The sequence below is a fragment of the Protopterus annectens genome, chromosome 4.part1, assembly GCF_019279795.1.
Source record: "Protopterus annectens isolate FY-2018-M chromosome 4.part1, PAN1.0, whole genome shotgun sequence".
Classification (NCBI taxonomy): Eukaryota; Metazoa; Chordata; order Ceratodontiformes; family Protopteridae; genus Protopterus; species Protopterus annectens.
In genome coordinates this window covers 762495999-762517273 of record NC_056734.1, presented here as the reverse complement: position 1 = coordinate 762517273, position 21275 = coordinate 762495999, and the positions used below count along the sequence as shown (strand labels likewise).

At 40.6% G+C, this 21275-nt stretch overlaps 1 protein-coding gene across 6 annotated transcripts in view; it reads right to left on the bottom strand.

Annotated features, from left to right (window-relative positions):
• The window catches only part of PLCH1 (phospholipase C eta 1), a 3453772-nt gene that overhangs the window by 412505 nt on the left and 3019992 nt on the right, over nt 1–21275 (bottom strand). For all 6 annotated transcript variants that reach the window (XM_044070508.1, XM_044070510.1, XM_044070513.1 and 3 more), the window contains one exon: nt 5484–5560. In XM_044070508.1, coding sequence (XP_043926443.1) covers nt 5484–5560 — 77 coding nt within the window. The remainder of the gene's footprint in view (nt 1–5483; nt 5561–21275) is intronic.

Sequence of the window (21275 nt, the reverse complement as noted above, 5' to 3'; positions counted from 1 at the left end):
TCCCATGAGAATTATTGTAAACACTTGGAAATAAAATATTAAAATAAATATTTTTTTAATAAACATAGAAAGACAATAATAAATCTAGTAATAAAATAAGCAGTAACCAGAAAAATCATTACTGAATCCTGTGTAGTGTCCTTATTCACTGAATGGCAGAAAAAGACTGTCACAGCCGACGGTTTCCCTCTCAGGATATCCTTAGCAAATCAGCTGTCACAGGAATAGAGAGGAAGAGTCTGAGCTTTTGAAAGCTGGCCTGTGTTGTGTTACCTTAGCAGATAACCCAAAATGTCAGTGAGGCAATGGGAATGATGAATATTGGGGTGTGTGTGTGGGGTTTAACAAATGTAGGAACATACCTGCACGTTGCACTCCACATGCCATGCAGTTGAGTGTAAGCATGTTGTGCAAAAAGTGTGGCGAAATCAAGACTATAGTGTGCATATGTGTTATACAAAGGCTAAATGACTGTGGCCTAGGTCAGCAGTAGGCACATAAACATGCATTTACTTGCTAAAGATGCTGATGCAATTTACTTCATCCTAGACAGGAGATACATTTGTCTCCAAACTAATATTAATATCACATTGTTACACAGGCAGAGAAAACTATATATTTTGTCAGTCTTTGCAAAGCTGGCTTTCCATGCAGGATCAAGTGCCAAGCCCTGTGTGATAAGGCTATGCATCCTAGAGGAATGATGAACCCTTTGAACCAAAGAACTACACATCTGCAAGGACTACAAATCATCTCATCATAGACCACCACATGAAATCTACAAGATAATGACTTCCTTGTCACATCTGTGCCAGCAAAGTTTCAGACTGTATCATCAGTCAAGGCAGATGTTTATCATCAGTGAAGGTAGATTTTGAAACTTCACAAGGGAATGGCAGCAGCAGCTGTGACCATTACACTTTTTTATACTTTTATTTGGGGTAGTGACTACCATGTCAAAGAACACAATAGAAACACTGGATCAGGGATTTCAAACGCATGGCCCTCAGACCTCAACCAGCCATCAAACCAGAATTATAGATGAGGGAAATAACTATACTACATTCTATCCACAGTGCCTGCATTTCTTCTTGTCTTGGAGACTGTGCCCCTTGCCTGAGTTTGCTAGTCTTCATGCAGCACCAGTGTTATTTAAGTTTGAGACCCCTGCATTAGATGGTCCATCATTGCAGACAAGCATAAACACTGCAATTCCACTGGCATTCTTGCGCACACACACACACAGGTAATAGATGGTGCGGTAGACTTAAGTGTATAAACACACAGGTGCCCACAACAGCTGTTAGTCACAGAACAGGAAAGCACACTGTTTGGATCACAGGTTTTTACATGTCCAGACCCCATAGAGAGACAGAATCTGATCATAGTTCCACAAGGAGGGTGTTATGGTGTTTGGTTGTGGCATACACAGCTCACACATGTACATGCAGCAACATGTGCAGCAGTACAAGGTTCTAATGGGTGGGTCTCCCAAAGGTACTTAAACGAAGGGCACTAGTATAATACTTTGTTATGATGAGATTCTGTCACGTGGTGATATCTTGCTGTTATCCTAGTCTCCTCAGCAATAGATATTGCTGAATTTTTTCATACAGCGTTCAACAGATCAATCATGCCACTCACGTTCATGCAGTCATTCAGTATGTTTTCAGCAATTCCGATGTTTACTCATCCACAGAATGGTTGCTATTTCCTGTCTTCCATGTAATATGACAAGTAAACCCACCTCACTACCCCACTAGTGTACAGGTCATCAAGTATATTTCCTGTCTGCCTCCGTAAATTAGCTATCCTGCAGGATGTTTGTGAGGGAGGGAGGTTTGAACCACACATCTCAACTTCAACCCTCACTGATTCTTTTTCTGCTGCACCTGCTATCTTACCAAATGCCTGCTGGATATTTGAAGTTATGTTACTTCTATGACTCTCTCAAACACAGAACTTGATATGATGTTCAGTTTCATTTATATGATACTGTGCATATGGATCTTATCTTTACAAACGTATTGCCTTAACTCTGTGAATGTTCTTCATGTGACATTGTACACATGGACCTTATCTTTAAAAACGTACTGCCTTAAATCTCTGATTGTACTTCATGGGACTGTTTTTTAAGAGGTTGGATTTAGTTTCACTGACTTATCATACTATACATACATTCAACTCTTTCATGCATTCATTCCTGAAATTAATATAAAAAAAGATTATTCCTACAGATAAAAAAGAACAAATCTTGTCTCAAGACTTGAAATTCCATGCTGTTCATAAGCAGCATATGGGACTTGTAGGTAGCAGGTTATCAGATTGCCAGCATACTTTTCAAAGTAGTCACTGTGCCATGAATGTAGTGCTCAGATCCATGAACTTTGTCTACACTACAGATGAATTAGAGTATACTGTAAAAAGTTGATTCCTGGAGCTCATGTGTACATTTGAGAGTTTTGTTTTCTTAATATCATGTTTTGTATTATTTTAATCTGTACCACTCCTTTGTTTTAAGCAGTATAAACCACTTGAATTTAAACTAGGATCTCACTCAAAGCTTTAACATCCACTCAAATTGTAAATCATCCTACAGTTATATGTAAAGGATTTTACCTCAGATTTATTTTAAATAATTGGATTTCTGTTGAATATCATACACCCAGTATTTCCAGAAGCAGCTTGCTGCATCAAACACAATTTCCCTTAAGAACACACAGGGAACACACTCAGTCTGGGGTCTGGGTTTCTCTGTCTGTCTCCCTCCAGGTCTCCAATAAGACTCCCCACTGGCACAGCTATAGAGCTGAGACCTCAGCTGTGTGTCCAAAGCCAAGTTCTCTGCCACTCTCTCTGCGAAACCAGAGCTTCATGCTCTGCGACAAACAGCTGACACACACACACACACTGAGATTTTTTTGTCCCTCTTTCACACACACACACACACACACACACACACACACACACACACACACACACACACACACACACACACACACACGCGTGCACATACACACACACACGCACACACCCTGGGAAAGGCTGGCACAGATTTACTAGCTATGCCCCCTTCTGCCCAGACTATACGGTAGTTACACCACCACCAGACACTCCAAAGCCGGCTATTCTAAGGCTCTTGCAAAAGTACCCAATTATACTGACTGAAGTTAATATTATTACAAATGGTAATGTTGGCTTTCAGGAGTGAATGCAGTGGCAATGAATAAATATAAGCACCCTCAAATGTTAAAATATTCTCTAAAGGAACAGCCACAATGAAAGCTTAAATATATTAAATAATAAATAATCAAAGAACATGAAAATACTAAACATCTACTTACAATAAACACCAGAGTTTCAATCACAGGAAATATTAAAAATAACATAAGTGTACAGGTTCACACAGTTAGATAAAAATAATAATTAACTAATCTCACTATATTTTCCTGGCTGCTCTAAAGAATTACTATTCCCTGATAACTCACTAGAGCAAGGCAAGATGAAGTAGGTGAGAGATCCTTTTTTGTCATGTTATAAAAACAGACTTCCAAGAGACTTCAGTATTATAGGTTCATAGGTTCATAGGTTAGTACTAGGCTAACTGCCCTTGTGAGCCATTTTAAGCCTAGCCAATTATCCCTTGTGAGATTCAAACACTGCACCTTGTGTTTGTAAGGCAAACACCTTAACCATTAGGCCACCCTCACCTCTTAAACATTATTTTAGTGATGTATTACAGAAGGACATCAAGTAGATCTGGTCAACTGACTTCTGGTTCCCATGCAACCCCCATTGCTAGAAACTGCCAGGATTTAGCACGTGTGTGTCAATAATACACACATGCAGAGCTTGATAAGATTTAATGCAGCTTCTGGAAGTCTTAAAACAATTTCAAACTTCTACTCTTCCAGAGTAGCAATTAGTTCACTGCTAAAGACAATACAGAATGACTTCCTAGTATTCATTTGTCTCTGGCTGCAATCAGAACTGTAAGATACAATCTTTATGGCCTAGGCCCAGTAATTTAATTTCAGAACATTTTTCAAAGTTAGCTGCAGCTGGACTGTGATTAACATCTTCTCTTCCAGTATCCTCTTTTAAAACATATACATTTAACAGTTACAATAATACATGTATATTTCTTTTTCTGTCCAGCAGGGTATATTGTTGATACATTTTTAACACAAGCAGCTTTACAAATACATTTTTCAACACAAGCATCTGCACAAATCAATTTGATATACAAGTGACATAATTCTTTACAAAATTCCAGCTACACATACACTGCCCTACTTCTTTTGGCATTGCTGGCAGTACCTTATATTGTCACACTCAGACTTTCTATCACCTTCATATTTTGAAATTTTAACAAGGGTATCTTTTTGTGATTCCCATCCTTGCACTTTAAATGACTTCAACCCACTTTTTTGTACTTTTTTTTTTGCATGTTCAGCTCCTTAGGCAACCAATTTAACACTCAATAAGTGACTCCAGTTCAGGAAGTATTTGGATTACTGCTGTACGGTAGGAGAAACTTATCAAATCCAACATCAATATTTTCTGGGTCACATGTGAAAAATCTATCCAGATCCATGCCAAATGTGCATCGTTACAATGGAAAAAAATGTCACAGTAGACAATATTTTCTCTCATTCCCCCTCACTACCATGACAAACTACGAGGTCACAGCAAGAAGAAAATAAAAGAAAATGGCTTCTTTGTACTATAGCTCAACATTCTTCTCATAAAAATGTTCATTTCATTAGTTCACAATCTCCATTGTTCTTGTTCATCTGGAACATGAACATCTGATGCAAAGCAAAGTTCCAGGCTCTAAAGAGATGGGCTTGCTTTCTATACTTAAAAGTTCCATTTCCTTATAAGATAACATGCATCAGCTGAAACTACCATTGCTGGATGATAAACAACCTATACATCACAAATAAATACCTGCATAAGATAAAGATTAGTCACTGGACCACTCCAAGTTTTTGTCCAATAAGCATACTTTTCAGACTAGTCACAGCATTATGAATACAGCCACAAGATTCTCAAAAAATAGAGGTAGATTTTCCAAGGGACTGTCCAGTACTGGCAACCTACAGACTATGCACAACAACTTCTTGACATTTTGTTTTTATTTTGCATAAAACATGCTTCAAGTTACCAGTTTACTATTATGCATTATTAATTAATTTTTTACTTTGTGTTTAAATGACTGCCAACACCTTCACTTATCCATACTTTATAACTACATTAGACACCATAGGCCATAGCTGGGCTAGACACTTGGTGGTGTGAACCTTGGCTCTAGATGATTGCCACTGTTGAAGTGACACTCCAGCCCCATGCAAAAAAGGGGAAAAGGGGTTGTGGACGGATGGATTAGACATCGTAGGAGGATGAAAAATAAACACAGTAAGCATCAGTGACAGAACACTTGATACTCTCATAAAAGAAAGCCACGGCAGGACACTAACCTGTGCATCTGCCCTGTTTCTTGCCCTTCCTCATCATCATCTGTGCTGTGCGATTTGCTCCTAGATTTTCCACCTTTCTGTTGAAGACAAAAGAACAAATTTTCAGAATGAAGCTCAAATACTAAAGAATGTTTATCACTTTTTATTCTTAAACATTCTACTTATAAATCAAAACTCTAGAAAATACTAAATATTTCAAACATTTGATAAAATGTAATGTTTCTGGACTGCTACATTTCAAATACAGCATGTGTGTGAAAATGTTACTACGGATGCAGATGTAGTTCCATGCCTACCTTATGTATTTAATTTGAAGAAAGAAAGAACAGCTTGATAATGTAAAGTATACAACAATTTACTCAAACAATTGACACTCACTCACCAACTTCTTTCACAGTACAGAGAACTGTTGTCACTACATCTGACCCAGATACTGCAGGATCTCTGCCACAAGGTCAACTCTAAAAGTTTTCACTGAGAATTTTGTCTTTCCTCACAGCTTATGGTCACTACATCCAACCCCAGTACTGCAAGAGCTCTGCCACAACGGCCAACTCCCAAATGTTTCACTCACAATTTTGTCATTGTACACTAGCCTGTGGTCATTACAGCTGACCATAATATTGCAGGAGCTGTGTCACAACAACAAACTCCCTGAGAATTGTTCTCTTTGTACAATAGCCTTTGGTCACTACATCCGACCTGGATACTGTAGGAGCTCTGCCACAAGGGCCAAGTCCCAAACATTTTCACTGAGAATTTTGTCTTTGTACAATGCAAGCAAATTTAACTTGAAGAACATTGCTGTGTATTAACTTCAACTTATCAAATACATACCTGCCTGTGCTTCATACCTCTTAACTGTACAGATTTTGCCTCATATTTTTGGTCTATTTCTCATAAAATTGTGGTTTATTGGGAAATCGAAGGTTACAGTCTGAAAATAATGTCATTTGAGTTTCAGACTTCATATTCTTCAGAAAATTCATGCTAATGCAAAACCTGTTATCCTATCAATTTTCTATGTTTGTAAGAACAATACTTGAAAAGTGTCTGCACTGAGGAAATGAAAGAATACCTGCTCAACTCTGTACCTCTCTGTTAATTGCTTTATATTGACAATAAACTGATTACATTGTTATAATTTGACCTAAGGGTGGAAGCCAGCAGCCATGTATCAGCGCATCCACTTTCACTTTCAAACCTGTGGCCATATCCTATATAAAAATACCCTTAAACTTAAATCATGCTCTACTTCAGCCTGATAACCTTCCAAGCGAGTACCATAAAAGAGCAGCTGACAGCACTACCTAGCCTGTTTCAATCCTTATAAATAGGCCGGGTACATGATAAGATGAAGTCTGGTGTCATTCAAAGGGGATCCAGTGTCTGTCTGCCTGGGATGACATGCTTGACAAGCCACGCTTGCACCTGTCACCCTGGGATTCCGGATATTGGCTAAGGCTCTTGCCACCCCCATAGTGCCTTTTTTAGGCAAGGCTCAAATTCTAAACCTACCACCCTAGAAAACTAAAATGGGAAGAAATTGAGGGTAATGCTGCTCAATGCCAGAAGTCTAAATCTCAAAATGCTCGAGGCCCTTCTCAGTATGGAGAACATCGATGTCTGTGCGGTAACTGAAACCTGGTTCAAGGCTCCTGAGAGCAACCTGGCACTATTAAGTTTTACCTCATATCATGTGTTCCGGCCCCAAAACCCGGACCACTCCACAAAAGGAGGGGGTGTATCCATATTCATAAAAGATGCTCACACCTCCAGGTTGGTGAAACCATCCAGGTGCAACTAACCATAGGCAAAACTGCTCTACAAATTGTAGCATGCTACAGGCCACCCTCTCAAACTCAGGAACCCCACACAGCCTTCCTGAAGACACTGGAGGGTATAAATGTATCTCCAAACACCATCATATTGGGTGACTTCGAATATAGACTGGGAACATTACTCAAGCCCTAACTTTCTAGCCCAACGGTTCCTGGAGTTCATAAATTCAAATGCCATGGAACAGCTAGTCACTGTTCCCACGAGAGGAGAAAATATACTAGATCTCATTGTCACAAACATGGGGACAAAATGCTCAGTATATCCCTCATTGGTGAGATCTGATCATAAACTAATCTCACTGGAAATCCACATCCCGCCCCACCCCAAACAAAAAGACCATAGTGAAGAACTTCTCTAAAGCAAACTTCACACTACTCAAGACTGGTGTGGTATCCTTCAAGGCCCCTGAGTCAGAGGAAACCACAACCCAAGCTACGGAAGCCCTTACAAATGCCTTCTATGAACACCTCCAGGACTGCATGGATCAGGCAATCCCAAATAAAACCAAGACTCTTTCCACAAAGGGCAAACGTCCAGTCTGGTGGACCCCAGCCATTAACAAACTTTACAATAAGAGGAGAAAGCTATTACATGATAGAACAAAATCCATAAAAGGGAAGTCACCCCTGATCATTATTAGTAAAAAATGCAAGCACTCATAAAATCAACTAAGGCCAATTTTGAGAGAAAAATTGCCATGGATTCAAAGGACAATCATAAGGCCTTTTTCAGCTATGTTAGGAACCTGGGTGGAAACTCACAGATATGCTCAGAATTAGTCCAAAATGATACAAAAATCACTGAACCCACAGACATTGCCAACATACTGGCAGACAGGTTCAGTGCAAACTTCACCCTCTCCCCTAAAGGAGAGATAACTATCCCAGCCGAGTGTAGCCTCCCGGACATCTCAAATGCAGGTGAAAGCTGCTCTCTCTAAAGCTAAAGCATCAATAGGACCGGATGGTGTCCCGGCTGTGTGCTACAAATGAGGAATTAAACCCGCACATAAGGCAGCTGTTTAATCTCAGCCTTACCACAGGATCGGCAACTGTGGTCCCACTCCACAAAGGTGGCGCCTCTACGGACCCTGGTAAACAAGTCTAGTCTGCAAAGCTATGGAGAGGATCATAATGGAGCTCATAAACAAAGATATAGGGGACTTGCAGACATTGGACCCGACCCAGTTTGGCTTTGTCAAGGGAAGATCATGCCTTTTGAACTTGGTCGACTTCTTGAAATAGTCACCAAGGCCATTGATGAGGAAAGGCAGTCCATACAGCCTACCTTGACCTTGCAAGACACAATACCCACCAGCTTAAATGTAAACCCATATGTCACAAGATGGGTTGCAAACTGGCTTAAGGACAGAACCCACAGGGTTAGAGTTGCTGGCTGTGTCAGACTCCAAGCGGTCACGAGTGGTGTCCCACAGGGCTCGGTCCTTGGCCCCTATTGTTTGGCATCTACTTCTCAGAAGTACAGGCCAACATGGGAGGACTTTGGCTGACAAAGTTTGCAGATGACTGCAAACTGGGCGCCATAGTGGAAAGTGCATCGGACACGGATATCCTTCAGAAGGGACTCACGGAAACAGATAGCTGGTGCCAGAGCCATGGCCTGAAGTTAAGCGCCAAAAATGTATAGTCAAAAAACAAGGTAACCCCAAGCTACCATATAGGTGGCAATCCACTAAGCACAGAAGAGGTTATCAGGGACCTGGGGACCCAGGTTGACAGTGGCCTTTCTTTTGACACTCACATTGCTAAAGTGGTTAGAAAGACCTTCTACATTGCCCACCTGATCATGAAGGGATTTACATCCAGATCTAGTGAGGTCATTGTTCCCCTGTACTCTTCACTTATCAGACCAATGATCGAGTACAATGCCCCATTAGGGATGTATCTCACCCGACATCTGCAGCAATTGGAGAGACCCCAAAAGTTCCTCACCAAAAGGATAAAGGGACTCCAAAATCTGTCATATGCTGCCAGATTGAAGAAACTCCAGCTCTATTCAGTCGCATACCGTCTGCTCAGAGGTGACATGTGCCTGACATACAAGGCCATGTCCAACCCGGAATTAATGGACATGCTCCACCTCAAAAATCCAAATCCACCAAAACCACTAGAGCAAGCGACTTAAACCTTAGCACGGATATAAATAGGACGTGCTGGAGGTTATCACTCAGAGACTCCTATGCTGTGGAATAAAATCCCGGTCCATGTGAGGCAGAGCACCTCGCTGACTCTGTTCAAGAGAAATCTAGACCTGTGGATGGGAGATCGTAGGTTTACCCCGGGAATCATCTCTGGGTCACTGCTGGACAGAGGCACAACAAACTAATGGGCACAGTATTTTTTCATATAAGGGGGCTAGGCTTATAAATGCCTTAGGGCAGATAGCCTAGTATAAACCTATGAACCTATGAACCTATAAGTCTGGATTATAAACACTTCTGTTATGGCAGCTAAGGATATGTGGGTAGAAACTAAACAAAAGATATTACAAAAATTGAGAAACTGGAAACTTTTACTAATAGACAGTAAGATCCAAGCAGTAAAAATGTTTTAGTCCCTTTAGTCCTGGATACGAGTCAAGCAAACTTGTATCAACCCATAAAGAAGTTGTGGACAATAATTAATACTGAATTGTGGACAATAATTAATACTGAATTGAAGGAATTTATCTGGGAGGGGAAAGAGGGCAAGATTTAAGTGGGATAAGTTGATCCTTCCAACAGAACAAGGTGGTTTAGGTTTAGCTGATTTGAAGAGACATTTTAGAGCTACACAGTTAAGGCTCGTATACATAACACAAACAAAGTTATAATCCAGAGTGGAAAGGGATGATGACAAAGCAAGGGGGAGTTCAATAAATAAACAAAGAATGGGATTTTGGATGCAGATCCTTGAGGACAACAATAGTAACCATACCAAATATTATATTCATGCAGCAGCAAAAAGTATTCTAAGAGCTAAGCCAATATGAGAATGGAAAAAGGAGATTTTACCAATAGGAATGACTGCAAGTAGGGGTACAAAACTAGGCAAGAGGGGGCTGGAATTTACTGGAGAAACTTGGTGAAGGAACCAACACTGTCAGCAAGTAACTCAAGCAGGAAAGCTAACAGAGTAGGATAAGTCCAAGACGACATTTGGATTGCAGACTACAGACTGCCTTCCTTACCAGGCTTGATCTCAGTGTGTGAAAGACCTTCTCTGGTAGAGTTTTTAGTTTAATCTAGAACAGAAACAGCCATTTAAACAAGGATAATTGGTAGGGCACGTTAGATATTGCATGACAGCTATAAGAATCAATCAGAGGAGGTTAGAAAAGATTGGGAAGAGAGATGGAAAAGCAATTTAAAGAAAACAATGTGAAGACACATGCATGCCTTCCAAGTATGCAACCAAGTCCAGAAGGTTTAGAATGTTTTTAATAGATATTTTTATACTCCAAGCAACCTTTAAAGAATTTTTCCTCAGGTAGATAAATGTTGGGAGATGTGATGGAGAAGAAAGTAACTGGGAACATATGTTTTGGGAATGTAATCAGCTGGCAGATTTTAAAAATTCCCTAGAAAGTACTCTATCAGAAATATTGGGTAAGCAAATGGCTGTTAAGTAAGGAAATTATTCTTTTGAGCTGGGATGCAAGATATGAATTGCCTGAGCACAGTAAGGACTTCTGTTCAATTCTGCTGGCTCTCAAAAAAGCAATTACTAAAACATGGAAATCAAAGCCCACATTAAATGTATTTGAGGTACCGAATATTGTATTGCAAGAGGGATCTTTAGAAATGGGAAGGAACAAATTATATAAAGTAAATGGAAACTGTGGGAAAAATACATGCATAATAATGTTTAGCAGGAGGAGGAGTGTGGTTTAATGGAAGACAGGAATTCAGCAATTATTGTAATGTTGGACTAATGACAACAGCAAAGACAATATATGTGAAGTATATTGTATTTAAATGGAAATATGATTAAACTGTTTTTCTTCTTCTCTGTTAATGTATGTTTGCTTATGTCTTAAGTGATAATTTAATAAAGGTGTTTAAAAAAATCCTTATAAATAGGTCAATGCAGGAATCCTACATTCTGGAAAAAGTCCCACATTATCCCTCTGCACAAAGAAGGAAATTCAGCAGACATTACTAACTTTAGACTTATAGCAATCTTATCCCCCCTCTCCAAAATACTTGAAAACTGTATTAAAAAACAACTACTAAACTACCTCCTACAGGAAGAACTCCTAGTCACCACATAACATGGCTTATGTCCATCCCATAGCACTAACATTGCACTTCTAACCTATATAGATACTGTCAATAAAGTTAGAGATAATGGCAAACTAGTCTCCTCCTTATTTCTAGACTTGTCTAAAACCTTCAACACAGTTTGACATTGCAAATGTTTACTTCAAATGCCCTCATCAGGTCTCTCACAGACCACCCTTCTTCGGTTCAAAAGCTAACAATCCAATAAGTATCAGTTATTAAAATGACACTCGCCCCTCTCCCCATACCTCCCAGTCACCACTGTTGTACCACAAGGCTCTGTCCTTGGTCCCCTCCACTTTAACATTCTCAGCAACACCCTCCATACATCTACACAACAGGCCTTCCTACTACAGTATGCTGATGATGCCACATTCATTTGCACATCTGACATGACACACCTCCAAAAAATTACAAGAGGCTTTAACAGTGACTGAAACAGCTTTGTAACTCACAACTCATGCTCAACCCCCCCAAAAAACAACAAACCTTGGAATAACATCTGAATGGATCCAAATGGAAGACCAAGGAACGAAAACATCACATTACACTTTATTAAGACAAAATAAGAAAATGTAAAGCTTTCGAACCAAGAAGACTCTTTCTCAATGCACACATAGCTTGTGTTTTACACATATAACTTAAATACCATTTATAATTACCTCACCAGCCTATCAAATCAAATTACATCATAATTATTTAATTAATAATAAAGACTAATAATACTATATTATGCTTGCAATTCATAACAAAAATGCTAATATAATAAAGTACAATATTATTTATTTTTTATCTGTTAAATCATTGCCATATAACTTGCATCTATTCTTAACCAATGTTTTCATATTATGTCTAATTTGTTATAATTATTTAAATTGCAGTACTTTTTTTGTATTATTTTTAAAGACTGCAAACTTATTGTTCTTAGGATGTTTTGCAATACACATTGGAGCCTTTCTCCATGGGCCTTATCTGAAAAATGGGTTCCTACCCAGTCGGACTTTACCCATAATCAAACGTCAATAAATAAAGTTATTCAAACTTTCATTCATTTTTGATATCCACTTCAGTGTTATGAGGAACCAAGGCCTATCATGGCAAACAGGAAAATGCAGGAAACAATTCTAGACAGCATACCAGTCTACAGCAAGGTACGCATACGTACACGTGCACACACACACACACACACGTGCACATACATATGTGTATCTGTGTACTGGCTAATATTTATTTATTTTACATTTGTTGACCGGGCTAGTCTAGCTGGATATATGTCCATTTTCAGTAGAGGCCCGGGGAGAAAAGCTCCAAACAGGAATAATGACAAAGTTAACAATGTTCAGAACCAGTAATAATCACAATACAGAGGTAGTATTGGTCTACTGAACAGTTGTAATAATACATTTGTATATTAAATAATTATAGTAAAAATTAAACTAAACAATTCTACAAAATTTAAACTAAACAATTCTACAAAAAATTAAACTAAACAATTTTTACAAATCACACTAGAAGGTATGAGCAAGTCTTAGATAAGGGAAATAATATAGATGTTATTCTCAATATAACAGAGTAGGAGTTGTAAGTAGAATTGAAGGCAAAGGTTACAGGAGTAGGGATAGGGTTAAGAATATAAAGTGGAAAAAAGATGTCAGTGAGGGTTAGTACATGGACAAGCCAGTGAGTTTTCAGATGTTCTTTAAGATGTTTTTTAAAAAGAGAAGTAGAAGCGATGGTAGATAATTCAGCAGGAAGTTGATTCCAGAATTTTCCTGCAGTGTTTAAGAAAAGTGAATCCCCGGCTTTGTTGTTAGCTTTATTTGATAAAACTAGAAGCTTGTTAGCAGAGCGTAGTGTAGCAAGATTAGTATAAGGAGTAATTAGATTAGTCAGGATAGGGGTGTTGTTTGGGTGGTATAGAATCTTTTGCGTAATAAGCAATTGTTGAAAGAGTATCTGTTTTTTCAGTTCTAGCCATCCAAGTTGTTTGAGGTTAAGGCAGTGGTGAGTTTTAAAGGGGGAACATGTGATGAATCTAGCTATACTATTATAACAGGTGGAGAGTTTGGAAAGGTTGTTTTTGGATAGGTTGGTATATATGACAGAGGCATAGAAAAGGGTGGAAATGAGGTGGGTCTGAGCAATTGTTTTCCTTGCAGAAGGGGTAAGGAAGGGTTTTATTCTATAGAAGGTGCCAAGTTTTCTGTTAACAGACTTTATAGTAGAGTTTATGTGTTCATCATAGTTGAGATGATTATCAATAGTTACACCTAGTAGGCGGGTTGTAGTCTCTGGGTTGATGTTGGTACCATTGTTAGAGGTTATAGAGAAGAAAGGAATGGGTGATTTATGAGTAGGAGTAAAAAGCAGTAGTTTTGTTTTTTGGGATTAAGGAGGAGGCAGTGTTGCATAAACCAGTTTTCAACATTCTGAAAAACAGTTTGGGTGAGGGAGTGGAGAGAGGATATATTCTTGGCTGTGCAGATTAAATTGGAGTCATCAGCATATTGAATGCAGGTGGCTTGAGGTAAGTTCATGTGTAAGTTATTAATAAATAAGGAGAAGAGTAGGGAACCTAGGATAGAGCCCTGGGGTACTCTAAGTAAGTAAATGTTGACGTCACTAATATTGACACAAAATAATTGAAAACTACATAGTGCATGCTTGAAGGCAAAAACCTAGAAGAATACATCTACAAAACACACACACACACATACTGCAAAACACAAACAAGACTTGGGACTTGGAACTACAGAAATCTCAGGCATTACCCTTTTATTTATATGCATACTTCTGGATGTGAGAAGAAAAGTACAGTTTTGTACCTACCATAAATGTAGATGTTCGAAGATCCACATTGCTGCAGTCCTTACATATGGGTAGTCCGCTGTCCTCGGTCGGCCCGAATACCAAAGTATTAGGCTGACGTCGGTCAAGGCGCTTAAAACTGACATCAGAACGTCAGGGTACAAAAGCGCATGACCGACGTCATTTCCTCAGTCTTTTCTTGCCCCACATGTCAGAAGGCCCTAACAAGAAAGGCCACAGCCAAAAACCAGCAAAAACTAACCAACCACCCGTGCACTAACCATATTTACAATATGTACAACACAAACCACACCACCACCTTCCACAACAGAGGGGAAGGAGGGAAGGTAAATTGGACTGCAGCAATGTGGATCTTCGAACATCTACATTTATGGTAGGTACAAAACTGTACTATGTTCTTCATCTCACATTGCTGCAGTCCTTACATATGGGTAGAATCCCAAAGCAGAGGTAAGAGAGGATGGCAAAACTATAAAGCATTAGGAGCTGCCAAAATGCCCTGTAAAATTGCAGTGGCAAATCCAGCCCTAGATTTAGAGTAAAGTGGAACGTGGTAATGCTTAGAGAAAGTATGCACTGAACTCCAAGTAGCTGCTTCCAAAATATCTTTAGTAGCCACCCCTTAAAAAGCTGTAGAAGTGGCAGTAGCCCTAGTGGAATGAGGCCTAATCCCAGCTGGAATCTCCTTACCATGATGGGAATAACAGAAAGCAATACAAAACCCAATCCACTTAGAAATAGTTTGTTTTGAAACAGGTTTGCCCTGAGAACCCAAAGCAAAAGAAACAAACAACTGCTGAGACTGCCTGAACCCTTTAGTTCTGCTCAAATAATATCGCAACTGTCTGTGTATATCCAAAGTGTGCAAAATCCTTTCCCTTTTTTTGGGGGTTTGCATAAAAAGTAGGCAAATGAATAGTTTGGTTTAAAGCCACACTAGAAACCACTTTAGGCATAAAAGAAGGGTTAGTACAAAGACACCCTATCCTTGTGGAAAATTAAGAAAGGCTCAACTGCCATAAGGGCCTGTAATTCAGAAACCCTTCTCGCAGAGGTAATGGCCAACAAAAGCAGTCTTCCATGATAAATATTTCAACTCTGCCGATGCTGCAGGCTCAAAAGGTTGTAGAGTGAGTTTCTCCAACACAAAATTGAGATCCCAAGCAGGAGTAGGAGCTCTACGTGGGGGTCTTATATTCTTTGCCCCTCTAAGGAATTGCTTAAACAAAGGCTGAGAAAATAAAGGTGGGTCACAGTCATAGTGAGCAGAAATTGCTGCAGCATGAACCTTTATAGAGGAGAAGGACAAACCTTTGTCCAATAACTCAGTAAGGTATTGAAGCGCAACACTTAAATTAGGTTTAGAAACATCAAAGTCCTTTGCTGTACTCCAAAATAAAAATCTCCTCCATTTATCTGCGTAAACTTTCCTTGTACTAGGCCTTCTAGCCTCCAAAATAACCTTCAAAACCTGTTGTGGAAGCTGAGACCCTCCAGGGTTGAAAACAGAATATGCCAGGCTGTCAGATGTAGAGAATGAAGTTTGACATTGAGTAAATGACTGTTCTCCTGAGACAGCAGGTGAGGAATCGAAGGCAAAGGCCATGGAGGCTCCTGTACCAGATTTCTCAGTAATGGGTACCAGTGCTGTCGAGGCCAATCTGGAGCTATTAAAATCATGTTTGGCTTGTCCTGTCTGACCTTCAGCAGTACCTTTGGGAGGAGAGGCAGAGGTGGAAGGGCATACACGTGAAGATTGCTCCAATTGAATGAGAGAGCATCCACTTTCCAAGCTGTGGGATGAAACCCTTTTGTGCAAAACTTTGGCAGCTGGTAATTTAGTGGAGAAGCGAACAGATCTATGTCTGGAGTTCCCCATAACACTGTCAATCTCTGAAATACATGAGGATCCAATTTCCACTCGTGGGGATCCATAATTTGTCTGCTCAACACATCTGCTAAGGAGTTCTGTGCTCCTGGCAGAAACCTTGCCTGAAGATTTAGCTGTAAACTGAGAGCAGTCTCCCACAAAATCATTGCTTGTCTGCATAGAGGATAAGAATCGTTCCCCTTGCTTGTTGATGTACCACATGACAGTTGTGTTGTCTGTTTGAATCAACACCTGCCCTGGAAGAAGTAAATCCTTGAAAGCTATCAATGCAAATTGGACTGCTAACATCTCCTTCAAGTTGATATGTAGATGTTGAAGTCTGGCAGGCCACGTGTCTTGTACCCATTTTCCATTTAGATGAGCTCCCCAAGCTTTGTCTGAGGCATCTGTCGTTAAAATCTGACTCGCCTCTGGCGGGTCACAGAGAGTCCCTTGTTTAGGTGACATTCCTGAGCCCACCACAAAATTCCTTTTGAATGCAAGGTATTATCTGAATGACAGTGTCCAAATCTTGGCAGTGCTGTGTCCATACATTCTTGAGATACCACTGTAGCTTCCTCATATGCAGTTTGGCATTGGGAAGTACCAGAATACAAGATGCCATGAACCCCAAGGCTTGAAGGACTGTCCTTGCAGTCAGCCTGGACTGACGAGACAATTGGTGGAAGTAAAGAGAAAGATTCTTTTGTTTGTCCGGGGTCAAAAGGCCATCTGGGATGCTGTATTCAGTCTCACACCCAGAAAGCACATGTCCTGAGAGGGTACTAGACTGGACTTTATTTCGTTCACAGAATACCCCAGGCATCTTAACACTGCCATCACATACTGTAAATGATGAAGAAGTTCGTCCTTTTCTTGGGCCAGAATCAGGCAATCGTCCAAATAAGGATATATTTGTATTCCTCTTAGCCTGAAGAAAGCTACCACTGGAGCCAGAACCTTCGTGAACACTCTGGGCGCAGTAGATGAGCCAAAGGGCAATGCAGAGAACTGATAATGTGAAGTCCCAGCCCGAAAACGCAGATACTTCCTGCAACTGGGCCTGATAGGAACATGAAGGTAAGCTTCCTTGAGATCCAGAGTCACCATCCAGTGATCTTTGCCCAGCAGAGGTAAAAGCTGTTGTAATGTCAACATTTTGAACTTGGGAATGTCCAGATATGTGTTGAGGATAGATAAATCCAAAATTGGTCTCCACGTGTTTCCTTTCTTTGGTACTAGAAACAGGCGAGAATAAAATCCTAGGCCCACTTCTGGCAGAGGGACCGGTTGTATGGCCCCTATTTGAAGTAGCAGAGAAATTTGTTTGTGAGCCTCTAGTCTTTGCTGAGGAGGAACGTCCGGCATGCCTTTGAAAGGAGGCAAGGTATGGAAATAAAACTTGTAACCCTGGTGTATGATATCCAATACCCATTTGTCTTGGGTAATCAACATCCAATTTTCCTTGAAGAGTGCTAACCTTCCTCCCAAAGGTGCTGCCAGGCAAGAAGGATCTGGCAGCTGAAAAAGTAGGTCATTGGCCCTGTTTACGGAAGCACTGGCCCCTGCCCTCACCCGAAGATTGTGCAGGTGAACTCCCTGTTCTAGGCCTGAAAGAACTCTGAGCTCTGCCCCTACCACGTCTAGATCTACCCCTAGACTGAGAATCATAAGAAGGATACGTCCACCCCTTAGCAGGCCAATTCCTACTAAACTTCGGAGGCTGGACTTGCAAAAAATCTTTAACAGCCTGCATAGACTTAGCCTTGTCTTCCATTTTCTTCAAGACTGACTCCACAGGTGAACCAAACAACACATCAGACTGCAAAGGAGCATCCAAAATCCTTGTCTTAACATGGTCAGATAAATTCTGATCCTTCAGCCAGGCGTGCCTGCGAAGAACTGAGCCAGTGGCAGCCACCCTAGACGAGGCCTGCACAGCATCAAAACCACACTGTAACGAATGCTTACCCACCTGTTCAGAGACATGCACCAAATCTTTTAATTCTTTACACTCAATGCCTTCCGCCAGAGCATCCACCTTAGACTTCAATTGAGAAAGAAGAAAGCTTTGATATTTCAACATATGAAACTGGCAATTCAAAGCCCTCATAGCTAAGGTAGAAGATGTATAGACTTTCTTTCCCCATCTATCCAAAGCTCTGGCTTCTTTATCTAGAGGAACCGGATTTTTTACAACAGAGGCCTTGACACCCTTAGGTCCCTGACTAATAGTTTCTGGGTCCGCCCTAGGAAAGATATTTATGAGCCTCAGGCACCCTGTAATACCTATCCGGTTTAACAGGAGCAGGAGGCAGAGAATCAGGATTAAGTGAAGCCTCTGCAAACACATCTTCCACAACATCCAGAACAGGGGGTATAGCCAAGGGCCTATGCTGGGGTAACAGCAAAAATTCCCTAAGCCTTTTCCTAGAATCAGAGAAGTCCTGACCTTCCCACTTAAAATGTTCCCTCATAGAATGAAGTGTCTCTGAAAAAGAAAAATCCTCTGGAGGAGAAGCAGAAGGAGTGGAATCATCTGCATCAGAATCAGAATAAGGAGAGTACTCCTGCAAGTCTTCATCTGAAGACTCTGAAACATCCGAAGTCTGCTCAAAACTTCCCAACTCTGGCTCCACCCTAGGCCTCTTATCAGGAGGGGGCAAAGAACCTCTAATCAGAGTAATCAAATCTTCTGCCATTTTAAGCATGTGCTTCTTAGGCACAGACCCTGCTGAACTAGGAGTGACACCAACAGAAGCTAAAACTGGCCTGCCTCTGGGAGAAGCCTTGGAAACAGAAGGAGAAGGCCTAACCACCCTAGGAAGGGAGGGGAGAACAGTAACTTGAGAAGCCCCTTCAGCCTGACCTGCCTCCTGAGAGACCACTTCCTGCAAAATCAAAGTCTCCCCCTGAGACTCCAGAGAAGTCTCCGTCGGAACCACCGGTTCCACTGAAGCCTCTAAAGAACCGGCGTCCGGAACGGATGACTCATCTTGCCTGGGTTTAACTGCTTTGTCTTTGCGCTTCTCGAGAAGCGGCGCCGGAGAATCCGACGGCATATTATAATTGCACCGCTTCCCAAAGACCAGCCTAGCACAATCTAACCTTCGCTTAATAGTGCGTTTATTGAACCTAGCACAAAAGCGACACCCAACAACGTCGTGCTCAGGCCCCAAACAAGGAATACACAAAGAATGATAATCCCTATGCGGTATCTGTTTCCCACAAGAAATACAGTTATTCACTTTTTCTGACATCCGGTAAAACACTGAGGCAAGAAAAAACCAAAATATTCCCCAACGGGGTACTTAGCCAACTTGGATTCGGTCTGAAACTCCAAATTCGAAAAATTTCAGAACGCCGAACGGCACTTGCAACGTTGCTTCTGCATCGGACCATGCGTCAAAAAAGACTGAGGAAATGACGTCGGTCATGCGCTTTTGTACCCTGACGTTCTGATGTCAGTTTTAAGCGCCTTGACCGACGTCAGCCTAATACTTTGGTATTCGGGCCGACCGAGGACAGCGGACTACCCATATGTAAGGACTGCAGCAATGTGAGATGAAGAACATCAGGACACAACAGCAAAAACCTATACGGACAACTAAACTTCATTCCTACTCAATATTATTATTAAGTTAAAAACAAATGCGTGCGTGGTTGTGCACCTGTGTGTGTGGGGACCCATTTGCTGAATACATGTATGCAGACCTCTGTGAATAATTCTTTGCTTTTTTTTTGTACCCCTTCTGCTTTAATTTTTCTAGCTACTCAAGTGTCACCTTCCCAGTTGGACTTTCCCAGTAATAAATGTATTCACATTTTCATTCACTTTTAGTACATACTACAAATTAATGGGGAACCAGTGCCAGTTGTGGAGTACAACTGGCAAAATGCTGGAAACAGTTTTGGACATCATATCCGTCTACAGCAAGGCATGCGCGCACGCACACACACACTGCAAAACACGCATAAGACTTTTGAACTATCTTAGAATGATTCTTTTCTTTTTTTCCCCTTTCTGCTGTTGGGATTAGGGTGATCTTCCCCTAGCTATACTTTCCAACTTCCCTTGCAGTAATTTTTCAAAACCAGAAGGTCACTAAGGGAAGAAAGGAAGACTGAGAAGAGGAATTGTTTAACAAAAGCTAGACTGCGACAAGGTGGTACGGTCTGAGCCATCTACCCTTAGTCAGATTCTGGGCAGGATGACTTGAGTGCTTAACATGGTGTTAAATTCCGACATGTCTGTGTGGGTCATGGGGGTTTGTTTAAAGTGGATACTGGAGGGGAATCAAAGTAGGTGGTGTCTTTTTTTATTTTCTAGAACCACTTGGGGTTAGAAGCTTTTGTGGATAATAGCCGTGAAGGAACTAAAAGACTCTCACGTCAACAGGTTGCCATACATGCTTTGTGGCAAGATATAACCAGGAGGCTAATTCCCCCCTGGGGCAGTCAGAATTGGTAGCACTGACTTTTCACCCATATCCAGTTTCTATATACAAAGAAATTCCACTGCAGTAGTAGTCCATTTGATGAATTTTAGTTATAGGAGAACAATAATTATTTGAGAAAAATTGTAATAAAAGTAATCTAATTAACACAAATTTCAACAAAGAAATGTACAGCAACTAGGGCTGTGAGGCAGAAAAGATATCTTAACTTGTTGATTGGCTCATTAGTGCCTAAAGCATCTTCTATTCAACTAATGTTAACAAACCAGAGGTTCAAAACTCAATGCCTTCCAGAAATGTGAGAGAAGATGCCAGAGTAACTCTGGAAAAAAAGAAATATTTATGCAGAAGGCATTCTCCTTTTACAGTGTGTATGCATGAAGCAAAATTCATCACGGAGTAAAAAATAAAAAGTCAACCACAGCCACTGTGAATGACCTGGTTCCTTATGTGAAGTTTCTGGGTCCTTAGAGAATGCAAACCATTGCTAAATATAAAACATATTTTTGTGC